The 17,545-nt window shown below is 39.9% G+C and overlaps 2 protein-coding genes across 2 annotated transcripts; both read right to left on the reverse strand.

The window, feature by feature from the left end:
• Positions 1-1,386: 1,386 nt before the first annotated feature.
• Positions 1,387-3,366, reverse strand: LOC117945802 (zinc finger protein 814-like). Its single transcript, XM_034873503.1, has 2 exons — positions 3,339-3,366; positions 1,387-3,066 (listed from the first exon to the last, which is right to left on the reverse strand). Exons 1-2 carry the CDS (start codon positions 3,364-3,366, stop codon positions 1,757-1,759), a joined length of 1,338 nt encoding a protein of 445 aa, XP_034729394.1. The 3' UTR covers positions 1,387-1,756.
• A 3,416-nt stretch (positions 3,367-6,782) lies between these two features.
• si:ch211-261d7.6 (zinc finger protein 91) lies at positions 6,783-16,846 on the reverse strand. The gene is made up of 2 exons (XM_034875359.1): positions 16,459-16,846; positions 6,783-11,440 (listed from the first exon to the last, which is right to left on the reverse strand). Exons 1-2 carry the CDS (start codon positions 16,571-16,573, stop codon positions 7,080-7,082), a joined length of 4,476 nt encoding a protein of 1,491 aa, XP_034731250.1. The 5' UTR covers positions 16,574-16,846; the 3' UTR covers positions 6,783-7,079.
• Positions 16,847-17,545: the final 699 nt, after the last annotated feature.

A 17,545-nucleotide genomic window follows, 5' to 3' on the forward strand; every position in this document is an offset into this window, starting at 1 on the left:
CTAATTAAATCTTTATGTAGAACTGGATAAGCGGAGAACATAGTCTAGGGAGGAAAACTGTAACATCAACACCACAAGGTTTTTACCACCACTCCGCAAAGGAATGCTCTGGCAACAGCAATGCAATTTATACTAGCAATTAAAGTAATTTAATGCTCATCAAATAAAAAAATACACTTCTAGAAAAATTGTAGGAAACACTTCCCTAGGACACAACTCAATAATCCTTGATAAAGCACACAGTGGTGTATCCGTGGTGCTATTGCAGCATGTTATCATGTGATGTGGCAGGGATGCACGCATCCACTGTAAAATCTAAGGGTGGAAATCACCAGACGCCTCCCTATACGTATGCCACGATACAATATTATTGCTATTTTAAACATATTGCAATATTCTGCAATATGTTGCACTTTATAACCTTTTTTCCAACTTTCCAATTTCAAATGATGTCCCCAAAAGGGAACTTTGTCAACGTGTGTTTCATCTAAAAATATACATTTATCTGTTTGTCCATATAACTTTAATTGTTTTGCTGCAAAATGGGATTGTCAAGCAGACTAACTGACCAACAAATATATAATAAAAGCTCAATACTTGGCGCCTGTGTATCGACACTAGTTTGCACTGCCTGTATTGAAAAACTTTATTTGTGCGGTTTCTTACACAGATATCCACAGGATTCATATCCCATCCTTTACATATAGCATTGTAGGACCTACATTAGACTTAGAAACAGCTCAGTATGGCAAGCTGATCAACCATGTATAAGCTCATAATTATGGGATTAAAATTAATGAGATTGTGTGTCTTGATCAGCTCTCAATGTCTTACTAACTCAGCCATTACTTACAGTACAATTCCATTTAAAAGTCAAACTGTAGACTGTGCCAAAATGATCAACCATATTCAATCTTATAGTAAATATATGAGCTCTAAAATGTCTTGCCCTCTCACTGTTGCAATCATTTATTAATACTTGGTCTGACCACATTTAAATATCTCAGCCCATGCTACAATATCTAAAACATGTTTCATCTCTTAAGCTTCTTTTTTAGTTTGGCAATTTGGAAAAGGTTATTTCAAGTCAGAAAATATATTTGCATATTACTTTCAAGAATAAAGAATAAATGAATACATTTATAAACTTGTGTATTACCCCAGCACAACTAATGCTGGTAAAACATGCTGGAAAATACAGCATTCAGAATTCAGACTATTAGCTCAAAATTATTTAATCACAACTCCATTTTTCCCCCAAACATTTCCCTTTAGTTGTTTTAACAGTAATGGTGTTACGAGTTCACAGAATAGTGTGATCGCTGTGAATACACCGCACTGTGTAAAAACATTTCTCTTCCCCTGCACATGAAGAAAAAAAACACAAACATTTGGAATGCATTTCAGTTTATTTGGTTTTACAAGTAGAGAGTGGTAGCTTTACATTTTCAATTCAGTTTCTTTCCCTTTGGTTCTTGACAGTTTTGCAGCACCAAATAGACATTTAAAACCTGTAGCATAATCTCCTACCATCAGGCATGAACATTTGAGACCTAGATTGTAGATACTTGTTCTCCTCTTATACTAATAAGAAATTCATCAACAATACATGCTAACCCTTTGTTTCTTAACCCTAACCTTGCATCTTTAACAGTAGGAAATGTAAAAAAATAAAATAAAAAAATAAGGCAACAAGGCAATAAGCATAAAATGTTTCTGTAAGCCTTCAAACCTCAGAATCATCCTCATATCAGAATCATATCGGCAACTCCCCAGTGGCATGTTTTATGTAATGCAAATGCAGCTTTGCCACTTCATCAAAGCCCATATTACACTCAATACACTCCCATTCCCAATACGTCTGCTCTCTGTACATGTTTGTTTCCTTTGACTCCCTCTCGTCTAGCTTCGGTCCTTCTCGTCTGCTTTCTGATTTCGACTCAGCCGGGGGGTCAGATCCAGTCAAGCCGAGTGGTTTGGAAAGCTTGAAATCATCCAAAGACTCTCCACAATCAGACTCTTCAGAGCTGGTGCCAGATGCAGCATTCCATGGCTTGAGAATATAATTTCTCTCCACACGTTTTCCCTTTCCTGGCAGCTCTTGCATGTTTGTATCCATTTTTGTCTCCTCTTTAACACTAGCAAAAAGAAGTCTCTTTTTATTCATCATTCGCTTTTTTGCAATAATTGCAGAATTCTTGATCCCTAGAGGCATCACACGGGACCTGGTATATTTTCTAAAATGCCTACTGCGGTGTGCAAATAGATTTCCGGGATGGGAAAAGCTCTTCCCGCATAATGTGCACTGGAAAGGTCTTGCTCCAGTGTGGGTGTTGTAGTGGTTCTTGAGGTGTCTTGACAAGATAAAGCTCTTGTGGCAAATATTGCATGTATGTGTTCTTGTGAGATTGTGAGTCTGCAGGTGTTTATCTAGTGACACTTCATCTTTGTAGCCTTTGGCACAACTTAAACACCAAAACGGTTTCTGTTTATGGAGCTCGACGTGAGACAGCCATGACTTTAAAGAACAAAAGTTTTTGTTGCACTGATCACATCTGGGGGGTTTTGATTGAAGTGACCTGTGAACTCTCAGGTGACCAAGAAGCCGCGCTCGCCTGATAAATGACATCCCGCAGTCTGGACATTGATATTTCCGCAAATTCTGAATTGTTTCAGGTGATTGTTGGTTTTCATGCAGCTGTTGGTGTTTTCTGAACGAAACTAGGTATGTGTAAACCTTCCCACAGTCCGAGCAAGCATAACCCTTCCTAGGTTTCCCTTTACCTGAAGCTGGGGAACATTCAACACCTTGTGTTAGGCCTGAGGTTTGTGTTTGCAATGAAGTGCCCATGTCACACCCATCTGCATCACAATCCGGGTCTTCGCCTCGGTTTTCTCCATCGTCTGTTCTCTCAGGATCCAGTGCTGCTGCAGGATTCATGTCGTCTCCCGCCAGAGCTTCTTCCTCCTCCTCTTCCAGGGCGTGCTGGTGCAGGTGAGTCTTGTAGACGTCCCAGTGTGTAAACGTTAGTCCACAATCCTTACATGCAATGCTGCATGGTTTGGCTAGAAAAAAAGAAGAGAAAAAAAAGGGACCATATTAGAAATTTTACAGTTTTACAAATAGTGATTTCATGTACTATATTTTGAACTTCAAGGTATTGTGATTATTGATAAATAAAGTATCTAAAACCAACTACCCAATGTCATCTGATTTGATTAACGAACAATTTTTTCCAAGATGTTCCGGCTAAATTTGGCCGACTGGTAACAGGTAGAAAAGGCCTGGTCGTTACTGGTGAGGTTACCAATGTTTAACTGCAGCAAGTTAAACTTACAAGACTGAGTTGTGGGTCTTCTCTTCATGGGGGGTCAAGTCAAGTGTTAAGTCAGCCGTCAACTCTTATATACAAAATATTTAAATCTCAGCATTGCGGATTTTCTTTGGGATAATAACAATAATAATAATAATAACAATAATAATGACAGTACCACAACTGCTTGGACTTATTTCTAGGTGGGACATTGCTTACAAATCTTTCAATTAAAGCAGTAACAAAATGAACATTTTAAATATTAATGCAGAAAACCGATGTCTTTTTGGAATTAATTTTGGAATTCACTATGTATTAATAATTTAAAGACAGATTCAGTTAACAAATGTACTGTTCTGTTTTTTACTTTGGCTGTTTATAATGCATTAGTCAAGTTTATTTTGTGTCTCTGGTGCTTCCACGCACATACAAACATGCTGGTTCAACCAATATGGTTTCTGAATGTCCTCTGCCTTCAGTCTGCACGACTTTCTACGTCACTAGCCGAGACGAGGTGGCTAGCCTTTGCACATGCTAGCACTAACATGCTAGCTAGTTCTCAATGGCATAACCCTGCTACAACACACTAGTTCTCCATAGTCTACAAAAAAACTACTTCCCTGTCCCTGTTCTGCAGGTATTCCACAAGTGCGCACTTGTTTAGAAGCTGTCTCCCAGCTAACCCTGCCTTGTACTGACTAAAGTTGGAGAAAGTTATCTAGCCGATGTAATCCTACCTAGCTCTTGCGCATGTGTGACTTCCAACAAAGATAGTATAGAAGTGAGATGTCTCACTCTGTAGCTAAAACAAAGGCCTAAACATAAAGGGTGAAAACAGGATCTGTAGCAATGTGCGGTACAACAAAAGTACGGTGTTTTTTGAAAATGAAAACATGTAAACCTATTCTGGTACAACCTCAAAATAAAATTATGAACATGAAAATGAGTATAATATGGATGCTTTAAGGTGAGACACTCCAGGCTTCATATCCATAATGTGCTTTGTAAGATATAGATTGATCTATATCTCTCTATCCCATCTAGAAACTAAATACCAAGCACTAATACTGAAACACCTCTCCCTTCTCATTAGTGTGGAACCTGAAATGCTGCCAAACTACAGAAGTCTCTCTCACATAAGCGCATTGCTTTTGTTTTAATGACGGTATTGAAACTGATAGCGTTGCTATCTTTAAGACCCCAAATTATACAGTATTACCGCCCAACCTAATTAATTAAATTAATTATATATATATATATAAAGTTTGGACAAACCTCATTCAATGTTTTTTTTTCCATGATAATTTACATTGTAGATTATCACTGAAAGCATCAAAACTGTGAATGAACACATATGGAATTATGTACTTAACAAAAAACCAAAACATGTCTTATATTCTAGTTTCTTCAAAGTAGGCAACCTATGTATTTTTGATAGCACTGCAAACCCTTGGTGTTCTCTCAGTGAGCTTCATGAGGTGGTCACCTGAAAGGGTTTTCACTTCACAGGTGTAACTTGCCAGGTTTAATTAGTGGAGTTTCTTGCCTTATAAATGGCGTTGGGATCATCAGTTGTGTTGTGCAAAAGTCAGGTTGATACATAGCCGACAGCCCTATTGGACAACTGTTAGAATTCATATTATGGCAAGAACGAATCAGATTAGTGAAGAGAAATGAGTGGCCATCATTACTCTAAGAAATGACGGTCAGTCAGTCCGGAAAATTGCAAAAACTTTGAATTTGTCCCAAGTGCATTTGCAAAAACCATCAACCGGTGCAACGAAACTGGCTCACATGAGGATCGCCCCAGGAAAGGAAGACGAAGAGTCACCTCTGCTGCCGAGGAGAAGTTCATTTGAGTCACCAGCCTCAGAAATTGCAAGTTAACAGCAGGTCAGATTGGAGACCAGATAAATACCACACAGAGTTCCAATTTTTAAGAGGAGACTGTGCAAATCAGGCCTTCATGGTCAAATAGCAGCTAAGAAACCACTGCTAAGGAGAGGCAACAAGCAGAAGAGATTTGTTTGGACGAAGAAACAGAAGGAATGGACTTTGGACCAATGGAAATCTGTGCTTTGGTCTGATTAGTCCAAGTTTGAGATCTTTGGTGCCAACCGCCGTGTCTTTGCGCGACAAAGAAAAGGTGACCGGATGGATTCTACATGCCTGGTTCCCACCCTGAAGCAAGGAGGATGAGGTGTGATGGTGTGATGGTGCTTTGCTGGTGACACTGTTGGGGATTTATTCCAAATTGAAGGCATACTAAACCAGCATGGCTACCACTGCATCCTCCAGCAACATGCAACATCTCATCCAGTTTGCGTTTAGTTGGACCATCATCTATTTTTCAACAGGACAATGACCCAAAACACACCTCCAGACTGTGTAAGGGCTATTTGACCAAGAAGGAGAGTAATGGAGTGCTGCACCTCCACAGTCACCGGACCTGAACCCAATCAAGATGGTTTGGGGAGAGCTGGACCGCAGAGTGAAGGCAAAGGGGCAAACAAGTGCTAAGCATCTTTGGAAAATCCTTCAAGACTGTTACAAAAACCATTTCAGGTGACTACCTCTTGAAGCTCATCAAGAGAATGTCAAGAGTGTGCAAAGCAGTACTCAGATCAAAGGGTGGCTACTTTGAAGAAACTAGAATATAAGACATGTTTTTAGTTATTTCACACTTGTTAAGTACATTATTCTATTTATGTTCATAGTTTTGATACCTTTAGTGATAATCTACAAAGTAAATAGTCATGAAAATAAAGAAAACGCATTGAATGAGAAGGTGGTTCCAAAGTTTTTGGCCTGTGCACAAATATCTGTCAAGTAATGTCTTTAGATAACTGTGGCTTTCTCAATACTTACATAAATAAATAATGTTGCTGAAGTTAACTTGCCCTGATAATAACTCAATACAGTAATAATTACTAGTAGATGAGTCAAACCATAAACATGCAGATTTACTAAATTGAAGTTGAATAAAATCACAGAACTCAGTAATTCACGTAAAATCTTATCAATTTATTTTTTACTCTTGAGCACTTCCTCTTATTTGTTTCAGAAACAGCAAGTTAAACAATTAGTCAAAGGGTATATTGTCATCTAGAGCCATCATGATTGAAAGTAACATATCTTGTACAATAGCAATACTTTTTTCCACTACCAAAGTGGTACAGTAAACTAACAACTACCTTACATGGACATAAGCGCTTTTTCAGTTAAGTAATTGGCTGCAATTTTTTGTTTTCAATTACAATGAAGCATACACATTGTTGAATTTCATATATATTATCTTCTCTCTGCTAAACCTCGAGTGTCAGATACAAGTAGTGTGTCAGTTGCACTTTTTATTTTTCATGTTTATGCATTAACATGCATACATGTTTCAAATTCTTTTTTGATATATCAAGATATGAACTACCAAACTTCAGCCAGTAATCCAGAGATTAACAAAGTTCATGAATATCAAAAAATGTGGATCAAACTATACATTTGACATCATAACAAAAATTCATAAAAGGCGTTGTTCTTAAAAGGTGTACATATAATCCAGTGTAAAGGAAAGCCTGAGAATAGGAAAACACTATTTTAAATATGGAGAATCTCAAATAATATAGAGAAAACTAGGGAAAGCATGTTTCTACTTAGCCTAAACACATTTCTAACAAGGACTAATACATCTTAAAGTTGTTTGGCAACCTCCAAAAAAGGAAAACAAATCAACAATCTACAGTGTATTTACGCCAGTCTTTTCCAGGTTGTCTAAAACACTCTACTGGCATGTTCTATGTAGTGCTGGTGCAAATCGGTTTCTTGATAAAAAGTAGTTCCACATTCAAGGCAAGTAAGGCCATTAGTATCTCCTGATGAGACCGCAGCAGGGGCATCACTGGGCCTTCTGTAATCACCAATACATTCCTGGTGATGATCTATAAGGTCCTGTATTTCACTAAAGGTCCTGGGGCAAATAGAGCAATGATACGAGTCGTTGTTGCCGTGCTGAGTTTCGTGTTTTTGTAATGCTGTAGGTGAAAGAAAGGCTTTGCCACAATGTTGGCACTTATGGCTACTTTGTGACTGGCTGTCAGGGTTAAGTGTACAGGATGGAAAGGACGTCCCTCTCATGTCAGCCGTGGGGATATTAGGTTTGGGAGGCTTTGAGGGCATAGCAGCGCTGAGCCTATAGCGAACCTCGTTGGGAAGACGGCAGCGGACTTCATCGTGCCAGGTGAGGTGTTGTTGCAGCTGATTCTCAGTCCAAAAGCCGTGGCAGCACAGAGCGCAGCAGTAAGGCCGGCTCTTCGCCTTGGTCTTGTGGGCTCCCAATTGTTCCTCTGTTTGGAAAGCTTTCCCACACTTATCACACTTGAAGAGGCATTTGGCTGTATGCTCGGACAGACGGCTAAGAGGTGGGGAAACCTCAGCCGTGGCTGCAGGAGTTTGGATCTCCGGTTTAGACTCGTGCTTGATCTCCATGCACACTTTCTTATGGTCAAGAAGGGCACGCGTAGAACCGCACTGCTTCCCACAATCAAGGCACAAGACAAATTGCGGAGGGTCTGATCGGATTTTCTTATTTCCTCTCCCAACAGGGTCATTTTCCCCCGTCACTGTTGTGTTGTCTTCGGTCTGTTTGACTTCACTGCTTGAGGCAATGGACTCCATTTTTAACCTCAAAAGAATCTTATTTTTACATTTTGTCCTTTTCGAGTGGGCCTGCCATTTGTGGGCTCGCAGACCTCTTGCTTTAGCAAAGGTCATAGAACAGAGGGGACACTGGTGAGCCTTCGGCTTCAGTGTGGTTGACATGGACTCACTCCCATTCAAGTTGACATCAACTTGTTCTGAGACTTGCTCAACCAAGGCAAGCCCGTCTCCTTGGTGATCTGCAGCTTCGACGGTGTTACTGTGCTCACTGTCATAGTGGGCAGCTAGAAGTGAACCTTGCTTAAAGGTTTTGTTACATTCTGGACATGAAAACTCTGAATGTCCCAGTGTGCTGTTGCTTTCGACACTTTTGAGTGAATCCAGCTCTGGCTCAGTTTTGGTGTGACACTGAGGATTAAACATCTGGTGGCGCTGGAGAACACAATGGTTAAAAAACTGTTTGCCACATTTGTGGCACTGAAAAGGTCCACCCTCTGTCTTGTGGCTCACAGACTTCAAATCCTCGTCTTTTAGCAAGGACCGTGAACATTTCTTTTCTTTGTGCCATCTTTTGTGGGAGCCGAGGGCCGAGTTAGACATAAATCGCCTCCCACATTCTAAGCAGTGAAATTGTCCTTTGCTTGGTTCTTCCTTTTTAGTTTTTTTAAGCATTACAGACATGGCCAGTTTTGCTTTTGGTACAGATTTATAACCATCAGCATGAATTCTTTTATGAAAATTCAAAGCCCCAGCTACTGAAAAGCTTCGGTCACACTTTTTGCATTTGTATTTCAAATTGGTTGTACTTGGGTTTTCGAAGTTGTTTTCATTTGTTTGAAGTTCCATCTTTAGCTCTCCATTGTCCATTTTATTCTTTTCTTCAGTATGTACTGTTACTTTCTCAGAGCTTTCCTGTGTGACCTCCTTGTGCAGTGTTAGAATATGATATTTTTCTGACTGCTCCGTCTCCCTTTTAATGCAAAGTTTTTGATGAGCCCTCAAAGAGGCCTTGTTGTTGAAATGTGCAAGGCATGTTGCACACTGCCGATCCTCCAGTGTAACAGTGGATCTTGGCGATGACGGCGAGTGCCCAGTCTCGTAGCCATGGCTTTTCATGTGAAACTGTAGTGCTTTGGCCCGTGAAAACAGCTTCCCACAGTCAGGACAACTGTATGTATTCTTTTTCAACTGTTCTACCTGATGCTGAAAAGACTTAATGGGCGGTGGGAGTAACTGATCATTATGCACAACCTGGTGTCTCAGGAGGCTGGAGAAAAGACGGAACGACCTGTTACACAGTTCACATTTGTGATTTCCATTTTCATGTTTTCGCATGTGCAATGCCATAATGCGCTTGTGACGGAACTTTCTACCACACACTGGACATGCAACCTTGGAGCGTGGGTGGCCATTAACAGAGTGCAAAGATCCCGCGATACCTTTTCTTAGCCTCAAATCTGTACACTGAGTCAGACTTTGTTTGTGGTGGGAGTAAGCTCCTAGAGACCAAAAACCTTTTCCGCATTGTTCGCAGTGATAAATCTTTGGGCCGAGAAGGGTTTTGTTTGGATTGTACTCTTTCTTGGTTACTGAAATGTTCTCCTTTTTTTGTGCGGAGCAGTTTTTCATATGGTTAAACAGGCTTGCTGCGTGCAAATAAGACATCATGCAATCTGGACACTGAAACTGTTTTCTTTTGGGATGATGCAGCTGATGAGAAACTAAAGCAGACAAACGTGAGAAGCCTTTACCACACTCATTGCATGCCAGATTTCTCTTCTCTAATCTCTCTGCCTCATCATCAGCAGTTGTGTTTTGCTTCTTGTGTTGATGAATGTGACTGCAGTGTGCTGCATAGCTACTGGCTTCATGGCCACGTGTGTCACATGTAAGAACTGCCACTGACTGACCTTGAGTCTGCTGTCTTCTCTTACGAACGCCATGCCACATTCTGTGAACGCGCAGCGATGAAGCACTAGAAAACCAACGATAACACTCTGGACAACCAAATCTTTCCTCAGTCGTTTTATTCTCCACTTCTGTTGCTATCAGTGCACACTGCTCGTCAGTTTGCTCGAAGTCAATTTCTACAATTTTCAAATCCATCTCTGGTTTTGAAACGGGGCTACTGGGGGAAACTCCGGCGTTGCCGTCATCTCTTACTTCCTGATCTGATTCGCAGAGCAGTTCAAGATCGGGATTCTGGTCTTGGATGGGCTCGTCTTCAGATTCACTTGCACTGATCACCTGTACATTAAAGTCCCCAGGTTCATAACTGTCCCCGTCTTCGTCATTTACATGCAAGTCTTCTTCAGCCATACTGGTAGGAAGCACATTCTCTGAGTCCACTTCTTCTTGCTCAGTATCTTTTCTTTCACTTTCCAAAGTTTCCTGTTGAGGTAGCAGAGAGATGCGCATCCGAGCCTCCTTCTCTGTCTCTCTAAAAATATCCGTGTGATGAAGCTGATGGGAGTGAAGTGCTGAAGCCCTGGAAAACTTAAGCCCACAATCTTTACATTCAAATGCCTTCTTCTGTAGCTGACACACTTGATGAAGAAAGGATTTTGCTGGGGTCTCATCACTGTGCGCCGTGCGCTGATGCCTGTAGTAAAAGGTTAGAGTCATGAATACTTTTCCACATTCCTCACATGGGAACCTTTTCGCAGAATCATTTGAATGATTAGCATGCCATCTCTGATGGTTGAAGAGGGCAATGTGACTATTGAAAGCCTTTTCACACTCACTACAGTAAAACTCATTGCAGCCTTTCTTTGGTTTTTCTTTCATTTCTTCTGGAGAGCACTGACTGTTGCGGCTAAATCGCTGATGTGTTTTAAGGCGCAGCAGAGCCGTAAAAGCTTTACCACACGAACACTTGAAAGATTTTTCAGGAGTGTCATCGGTCTGGTTTTTACTGGGCTTGGCTTCCACTGTTGGCTCCTCCGCGTGAAATGCATTTCCTGAATTCCTGTTTTGTGACTTAACTAAATTCTCCTCGTGACAACGACGGTGTGCATCGAGAGCTGAAGCGCGGGAATAATTGCGCCCACAAGACTCACACTGAAACGACTTCTTTTTCAAATGTTCAAGGTCATGAAAAAGAGATTTGGAGGCTTGTCTGTGTGAGCGCTGATGGTTGAGAAAGTGACCAATCACACAGTAACATTTCCCACAGTCTGGACATTCATAGGTGTGTTGCTTTGTTATCCCAGAACGAATTAGAGTACTATACTCCTTTTGGGAGGTTTGACCATGGCTCTTCTCCATATGAGAGTGGAACTCACTTGGTTCAACAAATGATAGTGAACATAAAGTACAGAAATTAGCGGTTTTATTGTCTTTTTCTGCATTATGTAAACCATCTAACTGGTTGTCTAAATACACGCTTTCTTGCGGGTGCTGATGCTGATGCTCCAAGTATGCTGCCTCCTCTCTGAAGACTTCTCCACAATCCCGACAGCAGAAAACCCCAACCCCTAAAAATAGAAAGAGGAAAATAGGAGGTCAAAGCCACTCCTGTTTCCAGAGAAAGAAAGACAGAAAGAAAGGAAAAAATAAAATAACGCAAATCACAAAAAAAGGTGCAAATCATATCTTTATTTTAAAAGGTGTGTTAGAGTTTACAGTAAAATTACAGAAGACTTTTTTTTAATGAAATGATAAAAATTTGTTTCTGGAAATATAACATCAACCATAAAAAATACTCAGTTTTATCACAGAGGGGATAATACATAAAGTGCTTAAGCTAAATGAACTTTGTGAAGTTCAATTATTCGATTTGTTTGCTGCAGAAAGTGTTTTTAGACAAATGTTACCAAATCACCATCATGCAATATATTCACAATCAAATCTAATAGCACACACCAGCAGGGTCCAGAATTACTGCTACATTATTACTGCTGAATGTAGCAGCAGACGCTTTTCTTCATCTTTTCTTTTCTTTCCTGTTTTCTGACTTGTTGAAGTGATGTGGGTAGACTAGAACGTAAGGTTAAACTATTCTGTAGCTTGCTAAACTGTCATGGGTTTTACTGCGTCGTTATCTTCAATAAGTGTTCTGCTACGATGTGGAAGTTTAGCCCGTGTTACGCAATGAAATTTATTTGGAGTGAAAGAGAGATATATTATCGCCTTGATAAGATTGCTGTTGGAGTTTCTTATTGCACACAATAGATGTGCACATTATTTAATATTGTTGTGTTGATATTGAGGTTGTGTTTGTTGGCAACATGCAATCGCCAGTAGACAGATTAGGCTCTGGAGCCATATGCCTAGCTATTAAAGATGTAATACACCGTTTGCTCCATTATGGATATGTATACAGTCTACGGTCTGGCTACTCCACACAGCATGCCCGGATGGGAGAAAAACGTGCTCTGGTTTATTGGCACTTCTTTAAACCAATCACAATCGTCATGAGCGTCGCTAAACTCCACACAGAGCCGCTTTAAAATAGAAAAATCTGAGAAAACTCAGATTGGACAGATGGTCTAGCTAGCTGTCTCAATTTACCATGCGGAGTCCTAAGGAGCCGTTAACCATAGTCCTCATAAATCCACAGAGTTTAAAATTCCAACACAAAGAAACTTTCTAGTCTTAACTTTGAACCAGCAAGTTGCGTTTGATCTCGTCCTTTTTTCTGCTTGTGGAGAGCTACATGACAAATGAAATTATATTGATGAGGACCGGAGGACTAAATCGGCGGTCCTACAGACAGACTATATGTGAGGCAGACACAAAGCTGACAACCTGCAGTTGGAGGCGGTGGAGACGGGCTCGGACATACGAGCCGCGGGCCGCTGTGGACTTGTGTCTGTCCCTAATGGGGTTTAGGGATAGTGGCTGCACGTCTCCATTACAATGCCCAAAACATCAACAACGGTACAAGCCTAACGCTGTACGCGGGTCTGCTGAGACTCCTTTTCCTGCTTGTTGGTTAACATTGAATTTAATTGTGCTTACTTTTGGAAGGCTGGCTGCCAAACATTGCCTATACTAGCTAATTAATTAGCCTGGGGAAAACGCTAGCAATCAGTTAACAGAAGGTGGTGGCCGGCGTCTGGAGTGTGCGCCAGTGTTTTTGTGTGTCGGCCCGCCCCTGCAAAGCTCTGGTGTGCAGACAGCAACAAAAGAAAGTAGCTGCAGCTTCACCAAAATAAAGACTGAAAAACAGAACTATTTTGGTACAAACATTTACTTGCCATGATATATTTAAAAATTGACAACTGATCAATTTTAATCATTGCAGCTCTAGTTTATAAAGAAATACAACATTTTATTAATTAATATTAACAGTCTATGAGCCAGACCTTGTCCGCTCTGCAGCGTGTGGATGGTCTGGCAAAGCTAACGCTACACTTGGCAGCAGGTAACGTTGAGGTTAGCCTATCGTTAGCTACTAGCCGGATTAAACACGGTTAAAATGCTGACAGCTAAACAGTGTAAAAGTGTGTGTGTATTTGACTGTAGAGAATTTCAACTGCGGGTATACAACACTCTGCCGCTAAAGCTATGAGCTAAAAAACACAAACTAGCCCTGTTGCTAGCCCAAACTGCTGCTGTTGTTGGAAAAACACAGACACGACTAAAGGTTACGTCTACTTAAAACTGGTCAACCTCGTGGTGCAATTAAAGTTATTGTAAAACACCCTTTTCATGTGAAATCATGATATATCGTTATTTTTGAGAATGGATTTTTAAAATTGATTCTTTTCCAGAGAATAACTATTTTTATTGTTACCAATGATTCACCTATCATTTTTTTCTAAATGTTCCGTACTTCTTGACTGCAAGGAGTAAAAGCATTCTTTTAGAAAACTGTTTTTAGTATTGTCTCATGATATATTGTCTCTAGAAATGTATTGTTCAACTTGTTTTTCTTAAAGAAAATTGCAATACATGACATCCCAGTACAAATTGAATTGGCACTCATGTATTGTGACAGAATTGAATCGGGACAAAAGCATATCGTCCCACCCTTAGATGTTGGATTTAAAAGTTAGATGTTGGATTAAAAAAATTAATAAATCAAACCACTGTGGTCACAGTGCTATTCCTATAAAGGAGTTTATAAGAATTCAGGGTAACCCAACCCTAAGCAAAGAGATTAGGTTCTATTAAAATGCCTTTTGGACCCCTACTTCATCTCACCAAAACATCACTGTCACTGGTTATTGAGGTTTTTCAAACTAGGGATGCAATGATTATAGATTGTTTTGTAAAATTTAGTGCTAATGTGTGAAATTAAATGAACACTCTAGATTTGAATGTGTTATTTATTGCTGCCTTTAAAAACACAGTAAGAGTTTTGAATGTTTTGAAAATGATTATATGGTCAATCTGAAGAGTGATTCATTCAATTATTAAAATTCATCATCAAAATCAACTGGAAAAAAAATTTAGACTAGAGATGAATCAGTCACATAACAAACCAACAAAAGCCAAGTTGGCAACAACAGTGATGTCCTTGAAAAGAAGTAGAAACGGCCCTACTAAAGCAGCTGCTGTGTCTAGAAGTCGGACTAGCTGCTAGCACCTGTCACAGGGAGATGCCATGAAATATAAATGTGATGGAGGGATCTCTTTTTGCAGCCTCATGCCCTCCCCCCATCTTACTTAATTAACGTTAAGTTGTAACGTCCTGTCAGTGACACGATTGAGTTGTTGCAGAGTTTTGACTCGTTCAAATGTTATCATCAGTGCACTCACTGTAAGTACAAACGCTGGCTCCTAACTCATTAGCTGTTAACTGTAACACTATCATTAAAACAGGCTGACGTTAGCTCACTGGTAACGTTAACATGCTAACAAACACTTAACAACAACATTGTCACTGCTCGATCTGTCAGTGCAGATTTGAGCTGCGCATGCTCAGATTTAAAACGGGTTACGGCATAACGTTTCATATGGAAATTTGTGAAATCCCTAAAATAGTCAACTTTTCTCATTACAATAAATAAAAGAAGACGGAAATCATTTCCAAAACGGTTTAGCTATCTATGATTGTTTGATCGGTAACCTTTAGCTCAAAACACCAGTCAAGTAACAGTCTTTATTGTGTTTGATTGCTAACTCGTAGCCAACAGTACACAAACTTTGTTATGTAGGTCCATTTTTACTGTACTGACATTACAGAAGTCTCGTTAGCATCTTGTATACTTGTTGGCAGCTGTTCTGAGGTCAGGGGCTGTCTCTGCTCTGTGTTTTCTTTGTGTTTGCTAAGTTTATGTTACATTAAAAAATTGCAGCAAAGTTATCCCACCACGGAGAGCCGCTGTCACTCTGACATTCAATACTTGCGGCGACCGGACCGCGCATCTGATGCGCTTTGTGTGTGCGCACAGTTAATGTTGTCAAGGAGGTTAAATAAATAACTGCACACACTGTTACACTTAACTTGCAGTCAGTTAACACCCAGTGTAGCAGGGTCCTCACAATTGATTAACCGCTGCGTTTTAAATCAAGGTTAACAGCTAAATCCGTTGACCGCTGTATTCTGATTTGAAACCATTTCTACCATTCAAAATGTCATCTCAGGGGGATGTAGCATTCCTATGTTATACTGTATGATACTTTTGCATACACAACAACTGCTTGAACACAGCATGAGCTAAATTAACCACAACAACAACAAAATCAGTATTGTTTTTTTGCCAGTTCAGTGTCACAGTCCGGATCAGGAATGCTGAATGTGGTCGTTCTGGGTAGCTAATGAAGCTAAACACATAGGATCTGAATTTCAAGGTAAAGCTTGTTTGGTTGTTGCTGAATGGTTAATATTGATCCAACAAATACCATGGGAATGCATAGGATGGGCAAGTCTAAAGTGGAGCTTAAATCCCGTACAAATGTTGCTCAATGTATAAATGTATAAGAACCCTCACACAGCAGTGGTTCTGTATGATCTGTGCGTTCATTTTAACTCTGAAATAGCAAACAACACTCTGCTTTAACTAATAAGATTTCAAATAAAAGGACATTATCCAATTTCCTCAATTGTTTGTGGCTAATAAAATACTAATAATTGTCAGCTTCTTCTTTTTATTGTTTCTCAGCTTGGCCTAGACATACTGTTCAGACTCCAGCGAAAGCATTTTTTATATCGCTACATGAGTAGGCTATAGTGGTAGTAACGTATTTCTTATATTATGCTTAATATAATCCTATATATGGAAGTTACTGCCAACACATTTTAAACCTCAGCCATCTGGTTGAGCATCAGCTTGGTCCAACGTTAGGCCTGTTGCTGTTGTTCCATAACAGCACTGAGCCTCCATGAACATGAACTAGCCAAAAGGCTAGGGGTGGATGTCCAACAGTGCAAGTTAATTCAACGTTAATAATGCTATATTGTTAGCGTTTTTTGCAAAGTACTATATTTTCATGTCCGTGCGCTTAGGTTGGTGGAGGAGGACACCACGCCTGAATAATGCTGTTGTTTTATGGATAGTACCAACACCGTTAGCTAGCTAAGTGACCGCTACCAGATACTTACTGTCAGCGGTGTCCTCAGCCGATGGACCCACGTTGATTTCAGATGTTGTGTCTTCATTGCGGGGTTTGCTTTCAGCTCCGTCCTCTCCGGTCGCCGCGGCATTAGCATCGTCCATCTTGGAGTGTCTGCTTGGTGGTGCAAGCTTACCCTAGCTAGTGCTCGTTAGCTTATCAGCGCCACAGTTGTTTTAAATTAGTTTTTTTCTTTTCAGCAGCCACTCAGTGCAAAGCCCGGATGAAAGAAATGAAAAGGAATGTATGATAAACTAGGCTCTTACGACATAACAAGGCATAATATTGTAATGTATTTAGCAATTCGAGCGATAAGGACCTGCACAACTAACGTTGGCACACGGAATGATCTCGGCGCTCATGTCCGTCGGCGGAAGTGGATTCTTCTGTTTTGTTTCCTGCCTTCAAGCTAGACGTGACCTGCAGTAAATCAGAATCCACTCACTAAAGTGTGAATAAAAACACTTGAATCTCAATGGTTGGTAGTTACTGGTAGGATTAGGCAGGCTGAGGAGCATCTAATGGAGCTGCATGCAGTAATAGTTACGAATAGACATATATTATTCCACTTATTTCCAGGTCATTCTTTTGTCCCTACTGACCCCACCATCACATCATAATAATATAAATAATTCTAATTAATATAAATTAATATATTATGGGAAAAAACAAATTATTCATAATATAATACATTAATATAAATGATGTCCCGAGAGAAAGAACGGTTCCAGGCAGTCGAGGTTGTGAAAATAAAATACATAAATTCTAAATGGGCTTTAATGTTTCTAACAATGAGAAACAATGTAATTTACTCCTAGAGTGAAATACACTCAAATAATATTGAAAAGTATTTCATACATTGTGTAGTATTGTTACTATTGTTGAATAAGTAGGAATATGTAAGAGGTTCCAATTTATCAGATTTCATAGAGAAAATGCAGAATTTTTAATCAAAATTTTTTGATTAATTGCCATCATCAATCTTGATGCATACTTTACTGTACTGTAAATTTTCCGCACACAAATTTTCCTTTTTCATACTTGATAGTAGGGCTGCATAATATGAGGAAATTATC

This window comes from Etheostoma cragini, chromosome 6, assembly GCF_013103735.1.
Source record: "Etheostoma cragini isolate CJK2018 chromosome 6, CSU_Ecrag_1.0, whole genome shotgun sequence".
Classification (NCBI taxonomy): Eukaryota; Metazoa; Chordata; class Actinopteri; order Perciformes; family Percidae; genus Etheostoma; species Etheostoma cragini.

Coding starts and splice junctions, on each gene's coding strand:
- LOC117945802 (XM_034873503.1), bottom strand. CDS start 3,366: ATGAAGAGAAGACCCACAACTCAGTCTT. Junction 3,067..3,338: donor AAGACCCACAACTCAGTCTT/GTAAGTTTAACT, acceptor CTTTTTTTCTAG/CCAAACCATGCAGCATTGCA.
- si:ch211-261d7.6 (XM_034875359.1), bottom strand. CDS start 16,573: ATGGACGATGCTAATGCCGCGGCGACCGGAGAGGACGGAGCTGAAAGC. Junction 11,441..16,458: donor GGCTGAGGACACCGCTGACA/GTAAGTATCTGG, acceptor TTCTATTTTTAG/GGGTTGGGGTTTTCTGCTGT.